Below are 17171 nucleotides of genomic sequence, written 5' to 3' on the forward strand. Positions count from 1 at the left end.
GTAGGAGCCCTCCCCTCACCCTGCAGGCACGCTTGGTGCTCAGCAGCACCTGGCACTGCGCACGGCTCACACGCTGCTTGTGCTTCTCGTGCAGCACAGGCCTTGAATGAAGGCATTGCGTGCTTCCGGTGCCTGCCTGCCAAGACAACACTCTGTTCTGTATTGAAATGTCCATCCTAGGGATCCGAATCCCTGACAGGTTGGTGTCCTTCTGCTAAACCAGGCAGATGAGAAGGCGCAAGCGCTGGGCCTGCCCAGGGAGTGTCTGGGCAGGCCTGGCCCTTGGCTGTCACAGGAGCACGTGCCTCAGCTTCATGGAGAAGCTGGAAATGGGGGTGGGGTGGGATGAGACGGGATACTTGGATCTCATCCCGGGGACACCGGGGGCTCATCACTTTCCCTCCCTTCTCTTGTAGAACACCAGAGCGGGAGGACAATCGTGCATCCGCAGTGGTTTTGCAGAGGCCACGGGCACTGCGACGCCGTCATCTCTTTTGCGCTGGAGGGCAGGGATCAGGCAGAAGAAGAGGGGTGAGTTACCGCAGCAGCTCTCTGGCGCTCCGTGGGGGATCTCAGCCTCAGCACAGTCTGGGAGGGTCAAGGACTGAGCACCAGAGATGTGCCGGGCGCTCCCTGCCTTGGCTCGCTTGGTCCTCACGGCCACAACCCCTTTTCTTCCCCAGGCCCTGGCAGCTGATCCCGTGCAGCTCCTGTGGGAGCGCAGAGCACCCACCGAGAATGCTCCTACTCGAGCATCAGAACGAACAAGTGGGACTGCGACAGATGTGCTGGCCTGGGTACCGGGTAAGAGGCGATGAGTCGCGTGGCACCGGGCTGGGGTCAGCCAAGACCTGGCAGCAAGCGCTCGCGGCAGCTTTCAAAGAGTCTCTCTCTGCCCCAGGAGGGATGGCAAGCCTGTCCCTACCCGGGGCTACAAGGTTTCATCCTGCCTGACCTTCCCCGCCCCCTTACAGCCTCCAGCACCTTTGCGCAGCTCGCTGCCCTCAGCGCTGCAAGCCAGCAGGGCCTGGAGCCATCCACAGCCCCCAAGGAGCCCGAGGACAGCTGCTCCGGCCCCCACCATCCAGCCAGCGTCCGGGGCCATCCCACCTTTCCCAGCTGCTGGAGCTCAGCTGCCAGAACCAGTGTTGCAGGGCACAGAACAAGGGACAACCTGCTCAGCTTTTCCTGACCATCAGGACGCACCTGAGCAGTGCCAAGCACGCTGTGGGAGCAGCCATACACCCACCCCCGGCACTGGAAGCAGCTCCCGCCCATCCACCGCACAGGGCACTTTGGGATCCTCCAGAGCAGCCACAGCGGCTGCGCGCAGGAGGCGTCCCCAGGCAGCGGGGAACAAGCCGGACACGGAGCCGCTCCCCGCTGCAAGGTCGGGCCCCACCTTCCCAGAGCCGGACCAGAAGACCTCAGCGCAGCAGGCGAACACCATCTCCAGCTGCTCAGAAGAGAACTCGCAGCACCAGCAGACCGGCGACACGGAGGACCTTGAGGGCTTCCCTGCGTCCAGACAGCAGGGAATGGCCCAGGCAGCCAGGGGAGGCCCGCATGCAAAGCCGTTCCTCAGTGGCACGTCGAGTGCCACATGTCCACAGCCGGCACTGAGGAGGCTGCGGGAGCCAGTTCCAACAGTGGGGGGCTGCCCAGGCATGAAGACCTCCTGGGTCTAACATGCAAGCCAACATTCCCACCCAGCCAAGTCAGCCCGAAAAATGATGAGATGGATGCAGTTCCAACAGCGAGGGCTATCCAGGGCATGAAGACCCTCCCGCATCCAACATCAAAGCCAGCAAGCATCCACCCCCCCCCAGCCAGCCCCCCAAAGGTGGCATGAAAGCTGTTCCAACAGTGGGCAGCTCTCCCAGGCATGAAGTCACTCCTGGGTCCACCATCGAATCCAACATCCGCCTCCCACTCCCCACAGTCAGACCAAAAATAGATAACACGGAAGCAGTTCCAACAGCACGGGCTACTCCGGGCATGAAGTCCTCCTGGATCCAACATGGGAGCCCACATCCACACTTCTGCCCCTATTAGCCTGCAACAGCCGTGTGCCAGCACCATGTGCTGGCTCTAGTCCAAGCTAATCCAACACAATAACCCAACCATCCACACACATTTCTGTGTCAGCTCCTCCTTCTCCGTTTGTCTATCCTGAGGTGGGCAGAACTGGGCGCTGGGATCATAGGGTTTTCTCCTCCTCAGCACCTTCCCAGTGGCTGTGCAAAGGCTGCTCGGCAGCTCGTGGACAGCCTGGAGAATTGGGCGCAGAGGAACTTGCCGAGGTTCAGCAAGGCTGAGTGCAGGGCCCTACACCTTGGGGAGGAATAGGCGCACGCTTCTGTAGAGTTAGGAGCTGACCTGCTGGAGAGGAGCTCTCCTGGAGAGGGACGTGGGTTTCCCTGGTGGCCAGTGGGGGTGGTCGGGAGCCATCAGAGTGCCCTTGTGGCCAAGAAGACAATGGCAGCCCGAGGTGCATTCCAAAGAGCGTGGCCAGCCGGGCAAAAGACGTTTCTCCTCTCCCTCTACTCCTGCCCCGGTGCGGCCACAATCTGGAGTCCTGTGTCCAGTTTCTGGGCTCCACAGCTCAAGAAAGACAGGGAACTGCTGGAGAGTCCAGCAGTGGACTACAAAGACGATGAGGGGCCTGGAGGAGCATCTTCCTCGGCAGGAAAAGGCTGATACACCTACTGCTGTTTAGCCTGAGGGCACCTTCTCAATGCTTATCAGTACTGAAAGGGTGGCTGTCAAGAGGATGAGGCCAGACTTTATTCCCTGCTGCCCAGCAACAGCACCAAGGGGCGTTAGGCACTAACTCTTCCAGAGGAACGTGAAAAAAAGAACTTCTTTCCTGTGAGGGGTGACCCAACACTGGGACAAGCTGTCCAGAGAGACTGTGGACTCTCCTTTTCTGGAGATATTCAAAAGACACCTGGATGCTTTTTAGTGCAGACTGCAGGAGCCCCTCCCCTGCAAGGACAGGCTGAGTGAGCTGGGCTCTTCAGCCTGGACAAGAGAAGGCCCCGAGGAGACTGACGGTGGCCTTCCAGTACCTGAAGGGGGCCTACAGGAAAGCTGCGGGGGGGGGGGAGGGGGGCGGAGCGGGGTCGGGACGGGACAGAAATGGGTTCAAACCAAGGAACGGTCCGGTAAAGGACAGCTAGTGGTCGGGGTCTACAGCAGGCCACCCGATCAGGGAGAGCCTGTTGACGAGGGTCTTCTTGCTTCAGCTGCCAGAAGCGTCAAGCTTGCAGGCTCTTGTCCTGATGGGGGATTTCAACCACCCGGAAGTATATCTGCTGGGATAGCGGCACGGCAGGTGGCAGACAATCCTGCCAGGAGATTCCTGGCGCCTGTTGAGGATGACTTCCTGGTCCAGGTTTTAGATGGACCGAGCCGAGGTGAAGCCTTACCAGAGCCGGTGCTCGCCAATGCCGTGGAGAGCATGAGAGAAGTTAAGCTGGGAGGCAGCCTGGGCTGTAGTGATCATGCCGTGCAGGAGTCTGTGACCCTGAGGAATGCAGGCCTGGCAAAAAGCAGACCCTCGTGCTTACCATGTCCAGGCACATACGAGACCAAGAGGTGATCCGAGACAGCCAGCATGGCTTCACCAAGGGCAGATCTTGCCTGACCAATCAATCTGGCGGCCCTCTGTGATGGAGTGGTGGCACGGGTGGGTGGACGGGGGAAGGGAGACGGATGTCATCTCCCTGGCCTTCTGCAAAGCCTTTGACATGGTCCCTCACCACATCCTTCTCGTCTAAATTGGAGAGGTGTGCGTTTGAAGGGTGGACCGTTTGATGGATTACAGAGGGGTTGGCTGATCGCAGCCAAAGGGTTGTGATCAACGGTTCTACGTGTGGGTGGAGGCCGGTCACGAGTGGTGTCCCCCAGGGCTCTGCCTTGGCATCGGTGCTCTTCAACACCTTTGTCAAGGACATAGATGACGGCATCGAGTGCCCTCTCAGCATGATTGCAGACGACACCAAGCTGAGCGGTGCAGTGGATGCACTGGAGGAAGGGGAAGGCATCCAGAGGGGCCTGGACAGGCCGCAGAGTGGGCCCATGTGAACATAACGAGGTTCAACAAGGCCATGTGCAAGGTGTTGTAGCTAGAGGGGGGGGGCAATCCCAGGTACTTACACTGACTGGGGGAAGAAACCCCTTGAGAGCAGGCCTGCGGAGAAGGACGTGGGGGTCCTGGTGTACGAGAAGCTGCTCATGAGGCAGCAGAGTGTGCTTGCCGCCCCAAAGGCCAGCTGTATCCTGGGCATCATTAAACGAGGGGTTGCTAGCAGGGAGAGGGAGGTGATGGTCAGAGGGCTGGAGCACCTCTCCTTCGAAGAAATACTGAGTGAACTGGGCTTGTTTAGCTTGGAGAAGGGAAGGCTCTGTGAGACCTCATTGTGGCCTTCCAGTACTTGAAGTGACGGAGGGGGAACGGCTGTTTCACATGGGTGGGTAGTGATAGGACAAGGGGGAATGGTTTTAAACTAAGATAGGGGAGGTTTAGGTTAGATATGAGGAGGAAGCTTTTCACTCGGAGGGTGGTGACGCGCTGGAACAGGCTGCCCAAGGAGGTTGTGGATGCCCCGTCCCTGGAAGCATTCAAGGCCAGGCTGGATGGGGCTTTGAGCAGCCCGGTCCGGGGGGGAGGTGTCCCTGTCTATAGCAGGGGGCTTGGAACTAGGTGATCTGAAAGGTCCCTTCCAACCCAAACCGTTCTGTGACTCAGTGAAAAATGAAACAGTGCTCCGCTGTATTTTTCCAGAGACGTGAACTTGCACAGCTTGGATGCGGTTGGTTCTTCAGAACCTGCCCTGCAAGTCTGGGAGGACATTCACGTCCTCACCAAGGACCTGGATGAAGGAACAAAGTGTGCCCCCGGCCTGTGTCTAGAAGAGGCGGACACCCCAGAAAGCAGAGCTGTGATTTAGAGACAGTTAGCCACAGTGAGAGCTGGACAGAGAGGAACCTGGTGGGGTTTTACAAGTGCGAGTGCAGGGCGGTACACCTGCGGGGGGAATAACCACACAGGCTAGTCCCAGCAACGGGCTCACCTGCTGGAGAAGAGCTCTGCACAGAAGGACCCTGGGTGTCCTGCGGGACGCCAGGCTGGCCCTTTTCGCCTTCTGGAGGTGATCCTTGTCAGCCGCCAAGGAGAGGTATCCTTCCAAGGGAGATCAGGTAAGTTACCCAGGCAGGTGGACAACCGTGGAGAAAGGTGTTTGAGCAATCGAGGGAATTAGCTGTGCTGGATAAAGCGTTTGAAGAGAAATAGAAACATCAGCCTTTATCTTGCTTGCTTTTTTTTTTTCTTTTTTTTTCTTTTTTAATGGAACTTGGTTCTTTCTCGAGTGGTATGTAGTGTGAGTTAGCACCGTCTGAAATGATCGTGGCCAGAGTTCTGACAAAAAGAAGGGCAATCGACATAGCACGTTGGGAGGAAATTCTTTCAAAGGTTGCCCAGAGAAGGTGTGGAGGTCTTGCTTGGGAGCCAAGGGCCCACGCCCACAGCCACCATGAGGCGGTGAGCGTGATGTCACAGTGGGTGTCAGAGTGCAGCCATTGTGACGCGTGAAGCTTGGAGTAGAGCACAGGCTGGCGGGCTCAGCGCAAGCGTCAGTGCGGCCTGGTGAGGCGTGGAGAGAGCAGGGTCTCTTGCAGTGCTCACCGTCGACGCAAATGATGTATGCTAGGAAGCGGAAGTTGTCTGACTCTCAGGAGCCAGGTGAGAGCACTGCGTCCCTGTGCACAGGTCCCGATGCTGGGCAGAGGGGTGCTGGGGCTCTGCCTGCGGCTGAGAGCCGAGAGGGGAGGAAGGGGGCAGGCAGGAGCTCCCAGGCAGGCATGGGGCTGGGCCCCTCTGCTCCTTGGCAAGGGGGCCCAGCTTGGGCTGCGGCTGCCTTGGGCCTGCCATGGCCCCTTCCCCTCCACCGCCTCCAGCCAGCATGGCAGGCACAGAGCAGGACCCTGGGGACAGCCCCCAGGGACACCTGGCCCCGCCAGCTGCTCACACGCTGCTCACATTTGCTCTCTCCTCTGCAGCGTGCGTGCTGTGTGGCCGGGGAGATGTTGACCGAAACATCTTTGGCCGCACATTTGACCAGATTTGGTTTTGGGTCCACGAGTTCTGCTTGGTGAGTTCCCTCAAGCGATCCTGACCGCTTCCTGCCGGGATGCTTCCCTCCTTCCTGTCCTCATGAGATGCTGCTCTTTTCTCTCCTTCAGCTTTTTGCCAACATCTCTTTTGATGAAAGCTCCACACAGGAGGGAACTGTGGGCATTGACCCAGCTGCCCTCACACGCAAAGTCAAGCAGGCAAACCAGAAGGTGAGGACCTGAGCGGAGCAGGCTGATTTGTGCCCCGAGAGGCTCACACCAGCTTAGCCTGGGCACAGAGGAAGCAAGCGCAGCCCTGCCAGCCGCCTCCAGGACAAAGTCCTGCCATTGCAGATGTGCCCTGTCCACCAGGCAGCTTTGTAGAGTGTGCCCACATCCTGCGCCCTGCCCAGAGGTGTGGGGCCAGAAATGGAGGCCCTGAGCCTGCTGCTGATGGGGCCTGTTCTGCTCTTTCCAGCAATGCTGTGTTTGCGGCGAGAGGGGGGCTGCCATCACATGCGCACAGGGCGGCTGTGAGCGCAGCTTTCATCTGCCCTGTGCCAAGGACGGACAATGCGTCACCCAGTTCTTTTCGAGAGCACAGGTAAGGGCAGTCAGCAGCAGCCAAGCCGCCAAGCCAGGGGGGTGGGGGTCCTGCAGCGACAGCTCCCAGCAGCCTGCCAGAGCCAGAGCCGGAGCCAGGGCCTGGGGCTCCTCCCTGGTCCTCTGCCCTCCACCCATCGCTTCTCACCGTGCCCATCCCTTCCACCTTCCCCCAGGTCCTTCTGCTGGGAGCACCGCCCTCGACAGACCGCAGTGACAGCTCCAGCAAGAGGCACCACCTGTGTCATCTGCCGGCAGACCGTGGGGAACGTTGCATCCTACCACACCCTGGTGTGCCCAGCGTGCAAACATGCCTGGTTCCACCGGGCCTGCGTCCAGGTAGGAGCCCTCCCCTCACCCTGCAGGCACGCTTGGTGCTCAGCAGCACCAGGCACTGCACACGCTCACGCTGCTTGTGCTTCTCGTGCAGCAAAAGGCCTTGAATGAAGGCATTGCATGCTTCCGGTGCCCTGCCTGCCAAGACGGCGCTCAGTACCGTATTGAAATGTCCATCCTAGGGATCCGAATCCCGGACAGGTTGGTGTCCTTCTGCTAAAGCAGGCGGATGAGAAGGCGCGAGCACTGGGCCTGCCCAGGGAGTGTCTGGGCAGGCCTGGCCCTTGGCTGTCACAGGAGCACGTGCCTCAGCTTCATGGAGAAGCTGGAAATGGGGGTGGGGTGGATGAGATGGGATAACCTTGGATCTCATCCCGGGGACACCGGGGGCTCATCACTTTCCCTCCCTTCTCTTGTAGAAGACCAGAGCGGGAGGACAATCGTGCATCCACAGCGGTTCTACAGAGGCACGGGCACTGCGACGCCGTCATCTGCTTTTGCGCTGGAGGCAGGGATCAGGCAGAAGAAGAGGGGTGAGTTACCGCAGCAGCTCTCTGGCGCTCCGTGGGGGATCTCAGCCTCAGCACAGGCTGGGAGGTCAAGGACTGAGCACGAGAGATGTGCCGGGCGCTCCCTGCCTTGGCTCACTTGTTCCTCACGGCCACAACCCCTTTTCTTCCCCAGGCCCTGGCAGCTGGTCCCGTGCAGCTCCTGTGGAGCGCAGAGCACCCACCGAGAATGCTCCTACTCGAGCATCAGAATGAACAAGTGGGACTGCGACAGATGTGCTGGCCTGGGTACCGGTAAGAGGCAAAGAGTCGCGTGGCTCCGGGCTGGGGTCGGGCAAGGCCTGGCAGCAAGTGCTCGCGGCAGCTTTCAAAGAGTCTCTCTGCCCCAGGAGGGATGGCAGCCTGTCCCTACCCGGGGCTACAGGTTCATCCTGCTGACCTTCCCGCCTCCCCTTACAGCCTCCAGCACCATCGCGCAGCTCGCTGCCCTCAGCGCTGCCAGCCAGCAGGGCCTGGAGCCATCCCACAGCCCCCAGGAGCCTGAGGACAGCTGCTCCGGCCCCACCATCCAGCCAGCGTCGGGGCCATCCCACACTTCCCAGCTGCTGGAGCTCAGCTGCCAGACCAGCGTGCTGGGCATAGAACATGGGACAACCTGCTCAGCTTTTCCTGACCATCAGGACGCACCTGAGCAGTGCCAAGCACGCTGTGGGAGCAACCATACAGCCACCCCCAGCACTGGAAGCAGCTCCCGCCCATCCACCGCACAGGGCACTTTGGGATCCTCCAGAGCAGCCACAGCGGCTGCGCGCAGGAGGCGTCCCAGGCAGCGCGGAACAAGCCGGACACGGAGCCGCTCCCCGCTGCAAGGTCGGGCCCCACCTTCCCAGAGCCGGACCAGAAGACCTCAGCGCAGCAGGCGAACACCATCTCCAGCTGCTCAGAAGAGAACTCGCAGCACCAGCAGACCGGCGACGCGGAGGACCTTGAGGGCTTCCCTGCGTCCAGACAGCAGGGAATGGCCCAGGCAGTTAGGGGAGGCCCGCATGCGAAGCCATTCCTCAGTGGCACGTCGAGTGCCACATGTCCACAGCCGGCACTGAGGAGGCTGCGGGAGCCAGTTCCAACAGTGGGGGCTGCCCCAGGCATGAAGACCTCCTGGGTCGAACATGCAAGCCAACATTCCACCCCCCCAAGTCAGCCCGAAAAATGATGAGAGGGAAGCAGTTCCAACAGCGAGGGCTATCCAGGGCATGAAGACCTCCTGCATCCAACATCAAAGCCAGCATCCACCCCCCCCAGCCAGCCCCCCAAAAGGTGGCATGAAAGCTGTTCCAACAGTGGCGGCTCTCCAGGCATGAAGTCACTCCTGGGTCCACCATCGATCCAACATCCACCGCCCACTTCCCCACAGTCGGACCAAAAATAGATAACACGGAAGCAGTTCCAACAGCACGGGCTACTCCGGGCATGAAGTCACTCCTGGATCCAACGTCGGAGCCCTCATCCACGCTTCTGCCCCATTAGCCTGCAACAGCCGTGTGCCAGCACCATGTGCTGGCTCTAGTCCCAACTATCCAACACAATAAACCCAACCATCCCACACACATTTCTGTGTCAGCTGCTTCTTCTCCGTTTGTCTATGCTGAGGTGGGCAGAACTGGGCGCTGGGATCATAGGGTTTTCTCCTCCTCAGCACCTTCCCAGTGGCTGTGCAAAGGCTGCTCGGCAGCCCGTGGACAGCCTGGAGAATTGGGCACAGAGGAACTTGCTGAGGTTCAGCAAGGCTGAGTGCAGGGCCCTACACCTGGGGAGGAATAGGCGCACGCTTCTGTAGAGTTAGGAGCTGACCTGCTGGAGAGGAGCTCTCTGGAGAGGGACGTGGGTTCCCTGGTGGCCAGTGGGGCGGTCGGGAGCCATCAGAGTGCCCTTGTGGCCAAGAAGACCAATGGCAGCCCGAGGTGCATTCCAAAGAGCGTGGCCAGCTGGGCAAAAGACGTTCTCCTCTCCCTCTACTCTGCCCCGGTGCGGCCACATCTGGAGTCCTGTGTCCAGTTCTGGGCTCCGCAGCTCAAGAAAGACAGGGAACTGCTGGAGAGTCCAGCAGTGGACTACAAAGACGATGAGGGGCCTGGAGGAGCATCTTCCTCGGCAGGAAAGGCTGATACACCTACTGCTGTTTAGCCTGGAGGGCATCTTCTCAATGCTTATCAGTACTGAAAGGGTGGCTGTCAAGAGGATGAGGCCAGACTTTATTCCCTGCTGCCCAGCAACAGCACCAAGGGGCGTTCGGCACTAACTCTTCCAGAGGAACGTGAAGAAAAGAACTTCTTTCCTGTGAGGGTGACCCAACACTGGGACAAGCTGTCCAGAGAGGCTGTGGACTCTCCTTTTTCCAGGCATTTAAGCAGGAGGAGAGTGACCACGGTGAGTGTTCCCCTTCTGAAATATAAAAATTTTTTACTTGGTACCAGTGTTCTTCAACACCCTTATCAAGATCATAGACGATGGAATTGGGCACTCTGTGAGGAAGTTTGCAGATGACACCATGCTGAGTGGTGCATCTGATCTGTTGGAGGGAAGGGAAATCATCCACTGGGATATGGACATGCTGGAGATGTCGGCCCATGTGAACCTAACGTGTTGATGTGGGGCTGGGGCAATTCCAGTTGTTCATACATGCCAGAGGAAAAACCCCTTGAGAGCTGGCCTTCAGAGAAGGAATTGCAGGTCCTGGTGGACAAGAAGCTGGTCATGAGCCAGCACTGTGCGCTTGCAGCCCTAACGTCCTGCTATATCCTGGGTAGCATTAAATAAGGGGTTGCCAGTTTGGATAGCTAGGGGATTGTTCCCATTTACTCAGCTCTTGTTAGTCCCCATCTGGTGTACTGCATCCAGGCCTGGGGCCCCTTGTGCAAGAAAGACATGGTGCTCTTGGAACAGGTCCTGAGGAGGGCCACTAAGATGATCAGAGGGCTGGAGCATTACTCCTTTGAAGAAAGGTTGAGGGAACTGGGCTTGTTTAGCTTTGCTAAGAGTAGGATCCAGTAGACATCATCATGGCCATTCAGTACTTGTACTGAGCGTATTAGCAGTAGGGGGCCCCTCTTCATCTTGTAAACAACATCAAGCTTCAAGATGGCCAGTTGAAATTCATATCTTTAAGAGTTATCTTCATTGGGAACCATGGAAAATATTAGGTGTGTATGAAGTACAAAACACAACACAGTCACATCCTCTCACTCACTGACATTCTTGATTAGGTTGTTTTGTTGTTTTGCTTTTTTTTTCTCCCAGCTCTCCTTTAAGGAGTTCCTTGAACCTTACCATAAGCTGCTCATTTTGACCCAGGTGCCTAAGTTCACCACATCTTTCTGACCCCCTTTACAACTGTTTACAGGGGTGGATAGTTATAGGACAAGGAGGAATGGTTTTAAACTGAGACAGGGGAGTTTTAGGTTGGATACTAGGAGGAAGTTTTCACCCAGAGGGTGGTGACACATTGGAACAGGTTGCCCAAGGAGGTTGTGGATGCCCCATCCCTGGAAGCACTGAAGGCAAGGCTGGATCTGGCTCTGGGCAGCCTGGTCTGGTGGTTGGCGACCATCCACACAGCAGGGGGGTTGAAACTTGATGATCTTTGTGGTCCTTTTCAACCCAGGCCACTCTATGATTCTGTGATTCTATGAAAATGACTTAAACCTCAACAGCTACAACTCAGCATCCTTGACTCAGGACGTAGCTCCTGCAGGCAGATTCTGAACTTTCTCTCATGAATCACCCTCTTTCCACAGCTTCAAGTTTTGACATGAAGTTGTATAAATCTCCTGCTAAAGTCCATGATTTTCCCAGTGCTGGGAAAGGAAGAACATTAATTACCTGAAACTGTCTCTGCTCCTCTGAGGCACAGCATTTGCCTACAGCATAGCTCATTTTCCAATATGAAAGTAATTTCAGTAGATACTTTCCTTTTTTGTGCTACTAAAAAATCCCCTCCTGCATCCCCTAGCATACCACCCCCAAATTTTTTGTTTAATCAAGACATAAATTACATTCCTGGTGGAGAAAAATATCTCTATGTCTCAAAAAAAACTTCACCTTTGTTACTATACTGCAGTCCAGTGCCAAGGCTTCAACAGGCATGCAATGAACTAAGACCCAGCAGATTGCCTCCTTTTAAACTGAGACACAGCCATGCATCAAACATGCAAATGTGAGCTGTTGCTGCAGCTCCTTGTAAGATATTTGCCCAAGGGAGCAGAGCAGCTGCCTGTCAGAGCCTTTGATAGTTTTAGCACAGAAAATCTATTATTCATACACACACACACACACACGCACACACACACACACACACCTGAACCAAGGATTAATTTAGTTTCAAAGTTATGCAAGGATATTCCCATACTATTCTAAATAGCAGTGGAATCATCAGCTTAAATAACAGGAAATGGTCAGGGTCAGCTTTTGAGCTAGGTAACGCTTGTTGTTGATCCTGTAACGTGACATTCCCCACTGGATTACCATCTTTCCAAGAAATTGTTGATCATGGAATCATAGAAAGATAAAATAATTAAGGTTGGAAATCACCACTAAGATTATGTAGTCCAACCATCAGCCCATCCCCACCATGCCCACCAAACCATGTCTCTCAGTGCCACATCTACCCTTTTCTTGAACACCACAAGGGACAGTGAATCCACCACCTCCCTAGGCAGCCTGCTCCAATGCCCAACCACTCTTCTGGAAAAAAAAATTTCCTAATAAGCAACCTGAATGTAAGCATGCTTACTGCTCCTCATTAGTGCTCCAAATGAAAATGTTGAAGACCCTCTCTCTCCTTCCAACCCTGTATATTTATGTCTCCTCTTGAGATCCCCAATCTATCTGTGTGTTTTCTCACCCAAGGTACCTTCAAGAGTGCCTTAGTCCCTTGGAAGAAATACACCTTTGCACCAACAACCATACAATTGCAGGTTTTGGTGCAGAATTTGTATATAGATAGGATATTTTGCAATCACTGAGTATGGTATACTTGAGTATCTCCACGAGTAAACTACCTTCTCATCGCAATTCCTTTTATTATTACATATATTTTACAATCAGACTCCAATGAAATAGAAGAAATTAGAGAATCACAGGATGACTGAGGCTGAAACAAACCTCTGGAGGTCATCTGTGCTGATGCCAGTATCTGAAGTAGTGAAGCATAGTTGGAAGTCTTTGCCTGATCAGATGGCTACATCCCTGTGTATTTAGTCACACTGACATAAAGGTTCTTTAAGGAGTTGCACATTTCCTTATACAACAAAGCCCCTGTCTTTCTTGAGCTGCGAAGCCCAGAACTGGACACAGGACTCCAGATGTGGCCGCACCGGGGCAGAGTAGAGGGAGAGGAGAACGTCTTTTGCCCAGCTGGCCACGCTCTTTGGAATGCACCTCGGGCTGCCATTGGTCTTCTTGGCCACAAGGGCACTCTGATGGCTCCCGACCGCCCCACTGGCCACCAGGGAACCCACGTCCCTCTCCAGAGAGCTCCTCTCCAGCAGGTCAGCTCCTAACTCTACAGAAGCGTGCGCCTATTCCTCCCCAGGTGTAGGGCCCTGCACTCAGCCTTGCTGAACCTCAGCAAGTTCCTCTGTGCCCAATTCTCCAGGCTGTCCACGGGCTGCCGAGCAGCCTTTGCACAGCCACTGGGAAGGTGCTGAGGAGGAGAAAACCCTATGATCCCAGCGCCCAGTTCTGCCCACCTCAGCATAGACAAACGGAGAAGAAGCAGCTGACACAGAAATGTGTGTGGGATGGTTGGGTTTATTGTGTTGGATAGTTGGGACTAGAGCCAGCACATGGTGCTGGCACACGGCTGTTGCAGGCTAATGGGGCAGAAGCGTGGATGAGGGCTCCGACGTTGGATCCAGGAGTGACTTCATGCCCGGAGTAGCCCGTGCTGTTGGAACTGCTTCCGTGTTATCTATTTTTGGTCCGACTGTGGGGAGTGGGCGGTGGATGTTGGATCGATGGTGGACCCAGGAGTGACTTCATGCCTGGAGAGCCGCCACTGTTGGAACAGCTTTCATGCCACCTTTTGGGGGGCTGGCTGGGGGGGGTGGATGCTGGCTTTGATGTTGGATGCAGGAGGTCTTCATGCCCTGGATAGCCCTCGCTGTTGGAACTGCTTCCCTCTCATCATTTTTCGGGCTGACTTGGGGGGGTGGAATGTTGGCTTGCATGTTCGACCCAGGAGGTCTTCATGCCTGGGGCAGCCCCCACTGTTGGAACTGGCTCCCGCAGCCTCCTCAGTGCCGGCTGTGGACATGTGGCACTCGACGTGCCACTGAGGAATGGCTTCGCATGCGGGCCTCCCCTAACTGCCTGGGCCATTCCCTGCTGTCTGGACGCAGGGAAGCCCTCAAGGTCCTCCGCGTCGCCGGTCTGCTGGTGCTGCGAGTTCTCTTCTGAGCAGCTGGAGATGGTGTTCGCCTGCTGCGCTGAGGTCTTCTGGTCCGGCTCTGGGAAGGTGGGGCCCGACCTTGCAGCGGGGAGCGGCTCCGTGTCCGGCTTGTTCCGCGCTGCCTGGGACGCCTCCTGCGCGCAGCCGCTGTGGCTGCTCTGGAGGATCCCAAAGTGCCCTGTGCGGTGGATGGGCGGGAGCTGCTTCCAGTGCTGGGGGTGGCTGTATGGTTGCTCCCACAGCGTGCTTGGCACTGCTCAGGTGCGTCCTGATGGTCAGGAAAAGCTGAGCAGGTTGTCCCATGTTCTATGCCCAGCACGCTGGTCTGGCAGCTGAGCTCCAGCAGCTGGGAAGTGTGGGATGGCCCCGACGCTGGCTGGATGGTGGGGCCGGAGCAGCTGTCCTCAGGCTCCTGGGGGCTGTGGGATGGCTCCAGGCCCTGCTGGCTGGCAGCGCTGAGGGCAGCGAGCTGCGCGATGGTGCTGGAGGCTGTAAGGGGAGGCGGGAAGGTCAGCAGGATGAACCTGTAGCCCCGGGTAGGGACAGGCTGCCATCCCTCCTGGGGCAGAGAGACTCTTTGAAAGCTGCCGCGAGCACTTGCTGCCAGGCCTTGCCCGACCCCAGCCCGGAGCCACGCGACTCTTTGCCTCTTACCGGTACCCAGGCCAGCACATCTGTCGCAGTCCCACTTGTTCATTCTGATGCTCGAGTAGGAGCATTCTCGGTGGGTGCTCTGCGCTCCACAGGAGCTGCACGGGACCAGCTGCCAGGGCCTGGGGAAGAAAAGGGGTTGTGGCCGTGAGGAACAAGTGAGCCAAGGCAGGGAGCGCCCGGCACATCTCTCGTGCTCAGTCCTTGACCTCCCAGCCTGTGCTGAGGCTGAGATCCCCCACGGAGCGCCAGAGAGCTGCTGCGGTAACTCACCCCTCTTCTTCTGCCTGATCCCTGCCTCCAGCGCAAAAGCAGATGACGGCGTCGCAGTGCCCGTGCCTCTGTAGAACCGCTGTGGATGCACGATTGTCCTCCCGCTCTGGTCTTCTACAAGAGAAGGGAGGGAAAGTGATGAGCCCCCGGTGTCCCCGGGATGAGATCCAAGGTTATCCCATCTCATCCACCCCACCCCCATTTCCAGCTTCTCCATGAAGCTGAGGCACGTGCTCCTGTGACAGCCAAGGGCCAGGCCTGCCCAGACACTCCCTGGGCAGGCCCAGTGCTCGCGCCTTCTCATCCGCCTGCTTTAGCAGAAGGACACCAACCTGTCCGGGATTCGGATCCCTAGGATGGACATTTCAATACGGTACTGAGCGCCGTCTTGGCAGGCAGGGCACCGGAAGCATGCAATGCCTTCATTCAAGGCCTTTTGCTGCACGAGAAGCACAAGCAGCGTGAGCGTGTGCAGTGCCTGGTGCTGCTGAGCACCAAGCGTGCCTGCAGGGTGAGGGGAGGGCTCCTACCTGGACGCAGGCCCGGTGGAACCAGGCATGTTTGCACGCTGGGCACACCAGGGTGTGGTAGGATGCAACGTTCCCCACGGTCTGCCGGCAGATGACACAGGTGGTGCCTCTTGCTGGAGCTGTCACTGCGGTCTGTCGAGGGCGGTGCTCCCAGCAGAAGGACCTGGGGGAAGGTGGAAGGGATGGGCACGGTGAGAAGCGATGGGTGGAGGGCAGAGGACCAGGGAGGAGCCCCAGGCCCTGGCTCCGGCTCTGGCTCTGGCAGGCTGCTGGGAGCTGTCGCTGCAGGACCCCCACCCCCCTGGCTTGGCGGCTTGGCTGCTGCTGACTGCCCTTACCTGTGCTCTCGAAAGAACTGGGTGACGCATTGTCCGTCCTTGGCACAGGGCAGATGAAAGCTGCGCTCACAGCCGCCCTGTGCCCATGTGATGGCAGCCCCCCTCTCGCCGCAAACACAGCATTGCTGGAAAGAGCAGAACAGCCCCATCAGCAGCAGGCTCAGGGCCTCCATTTCTGGCCCCACACCTCTGGGCAGGGCGCAGGATGTGGGCACACTCTACAAAGCTGCCTGGTGGACAGGGCACATCTGCAATGGCAGGACTTTGTCCTGGAGGCGGCTGGCAGGGCTGCGCTTGCTTCCTCTGTGCCCAGGCTAAGCTGGTGTGAGCCTCTCGGGGCACAAATCAGCCTGCTCCGCTCAGGTCCTCACCTTCTGGTTTGCCTGCTTGACTTTGCGTGTGAGGGCAGCTGGGTCAATGCCCACAGTTCCCTCCTGTGTGGAGCTTTCATCAAAAGAGATGTTGGCAAAAAGCTGAAGGAGAGAAAAGAGCAGCATCTCATGAGGACAGGAAGGAGGGAAGCATCCCGGCAGGAAGCGGTCAGGATCGCTTGAGGGAACTCACCAAGCAGAACTCGTGGACCCAAAACCAAATCTGGTCAAATGTGCGGCCAAAGATGTTTCGGTCAACATCTCCCCGGCCACACAGCACGCACGCTGCAGAGGAGAGAGCAAATGTGAGCAGCGGTGAGCAGCTGGCGGGGCCAGGTGTCCCTGGGGGCTGTCCCCAGGGTCCTGCTCTGTGCCTGCCATGCTGGCTGGAGGCGGTGGAGGGGAAGGGGCCATGGCAGGCCCAAGGCAGCCGCAGCCCAAGCTGGGCCCCCTTGCCAAGGAGCAGAGGGGCCCAGCCCCATGCCTGCCTGGGAGCTCCTGCCTGCCCCTTCCTCCCCTCTCGGCTCTCAGCCGCAGGCAGAGCCCCAGCACCCCTCTGCCCAGCATCGGGACCTGTGCACAGGGACGCAGTGCTCTCACCTGGCTCCTGAGAGTCAGACAACTTCCGCTTCCTAGCATACATCATTTGCGTCGACGGTGAGCACTGCAAGAGACCCTGCTCTCTCCACGCCTCACCAGGCCGCACTGACGCTTGCGCTGAGCCCGCCAGCCTGTGCTCTACTCCAAGCTTCACGCGTCACAATGGCTGCACTCTGACACCCACTGTGACATCACGCTCACCGCCTCATGGTGGCTGTGGGCGTGGGCCCTTGGCTCCCAAGCAAGACCTCCACACCTTCTCTGGGCAACCTTTGAAAGAATTTCCTCCCAACGTGCTATGTCGATTGCCCTTCTTTTTGTCAGAACTCTGGCCACGATCATTTCAGACGGTGCTAACTCACACTACATACCACTCGAGAAAGAACCAAGTT

General features: G+C 57.5%; 1 protein-coding gene across 2 annotated transcripts; it reads right to left on the bottom strand.

Moving 5' to 3' along the window:
• Positions 1–13778: 13778 nt before the first annotated feature.
• On the bottom strand, positions 13779–17171 carry LOC107053701 (G2/M phase-specific E3 ubiquitin-protein ligase-like). 2 transcript variants are annotated; one of them, XM_040663655.1, is made up of 8 exons: positions 16780–17171; positions 16373–16464; positions 16180–16281; positions 15809–15933; positions 15471–15633; positions 15273–15379; positions 14671–15054; positions 13779–14505 (listed from the first exon to the last, which is right to left on the bottom strand). In XM_040663655.1, the coding sequence occupies exons 1-7, from the start codon at positions 16823–16825 to the stop codon at positions 14937–14939; spliced, it is 753 nt and encodes a 250-aa protein (XP_040519589.1). In that variant the 5' UTR covers positions 16826–17171; the 3' UTR covers positions 13779–14505; positions 14671–14936. The 2 variants fall into 2 exon arrangements, with proteins under 2 accessions (XP_040519589.1, XP_040519579.1); XM_040663645.1 differs by having other exon boundaries at positions 16373–17171.

Source organism: Gallus gallus, chromosome 1, assembly GCF_016699485.2.
Source record: "Gallus gallus isolate bGalGal1 chromosome 1, bGalGal1.mat.broiler.GRCg7b, whole genome shotgun sequence".
NCBI lineage: Eukaryota > Metazoa > Chordata > Aves > Galliformes > Phasianidae > Gallus > Gallus gallus.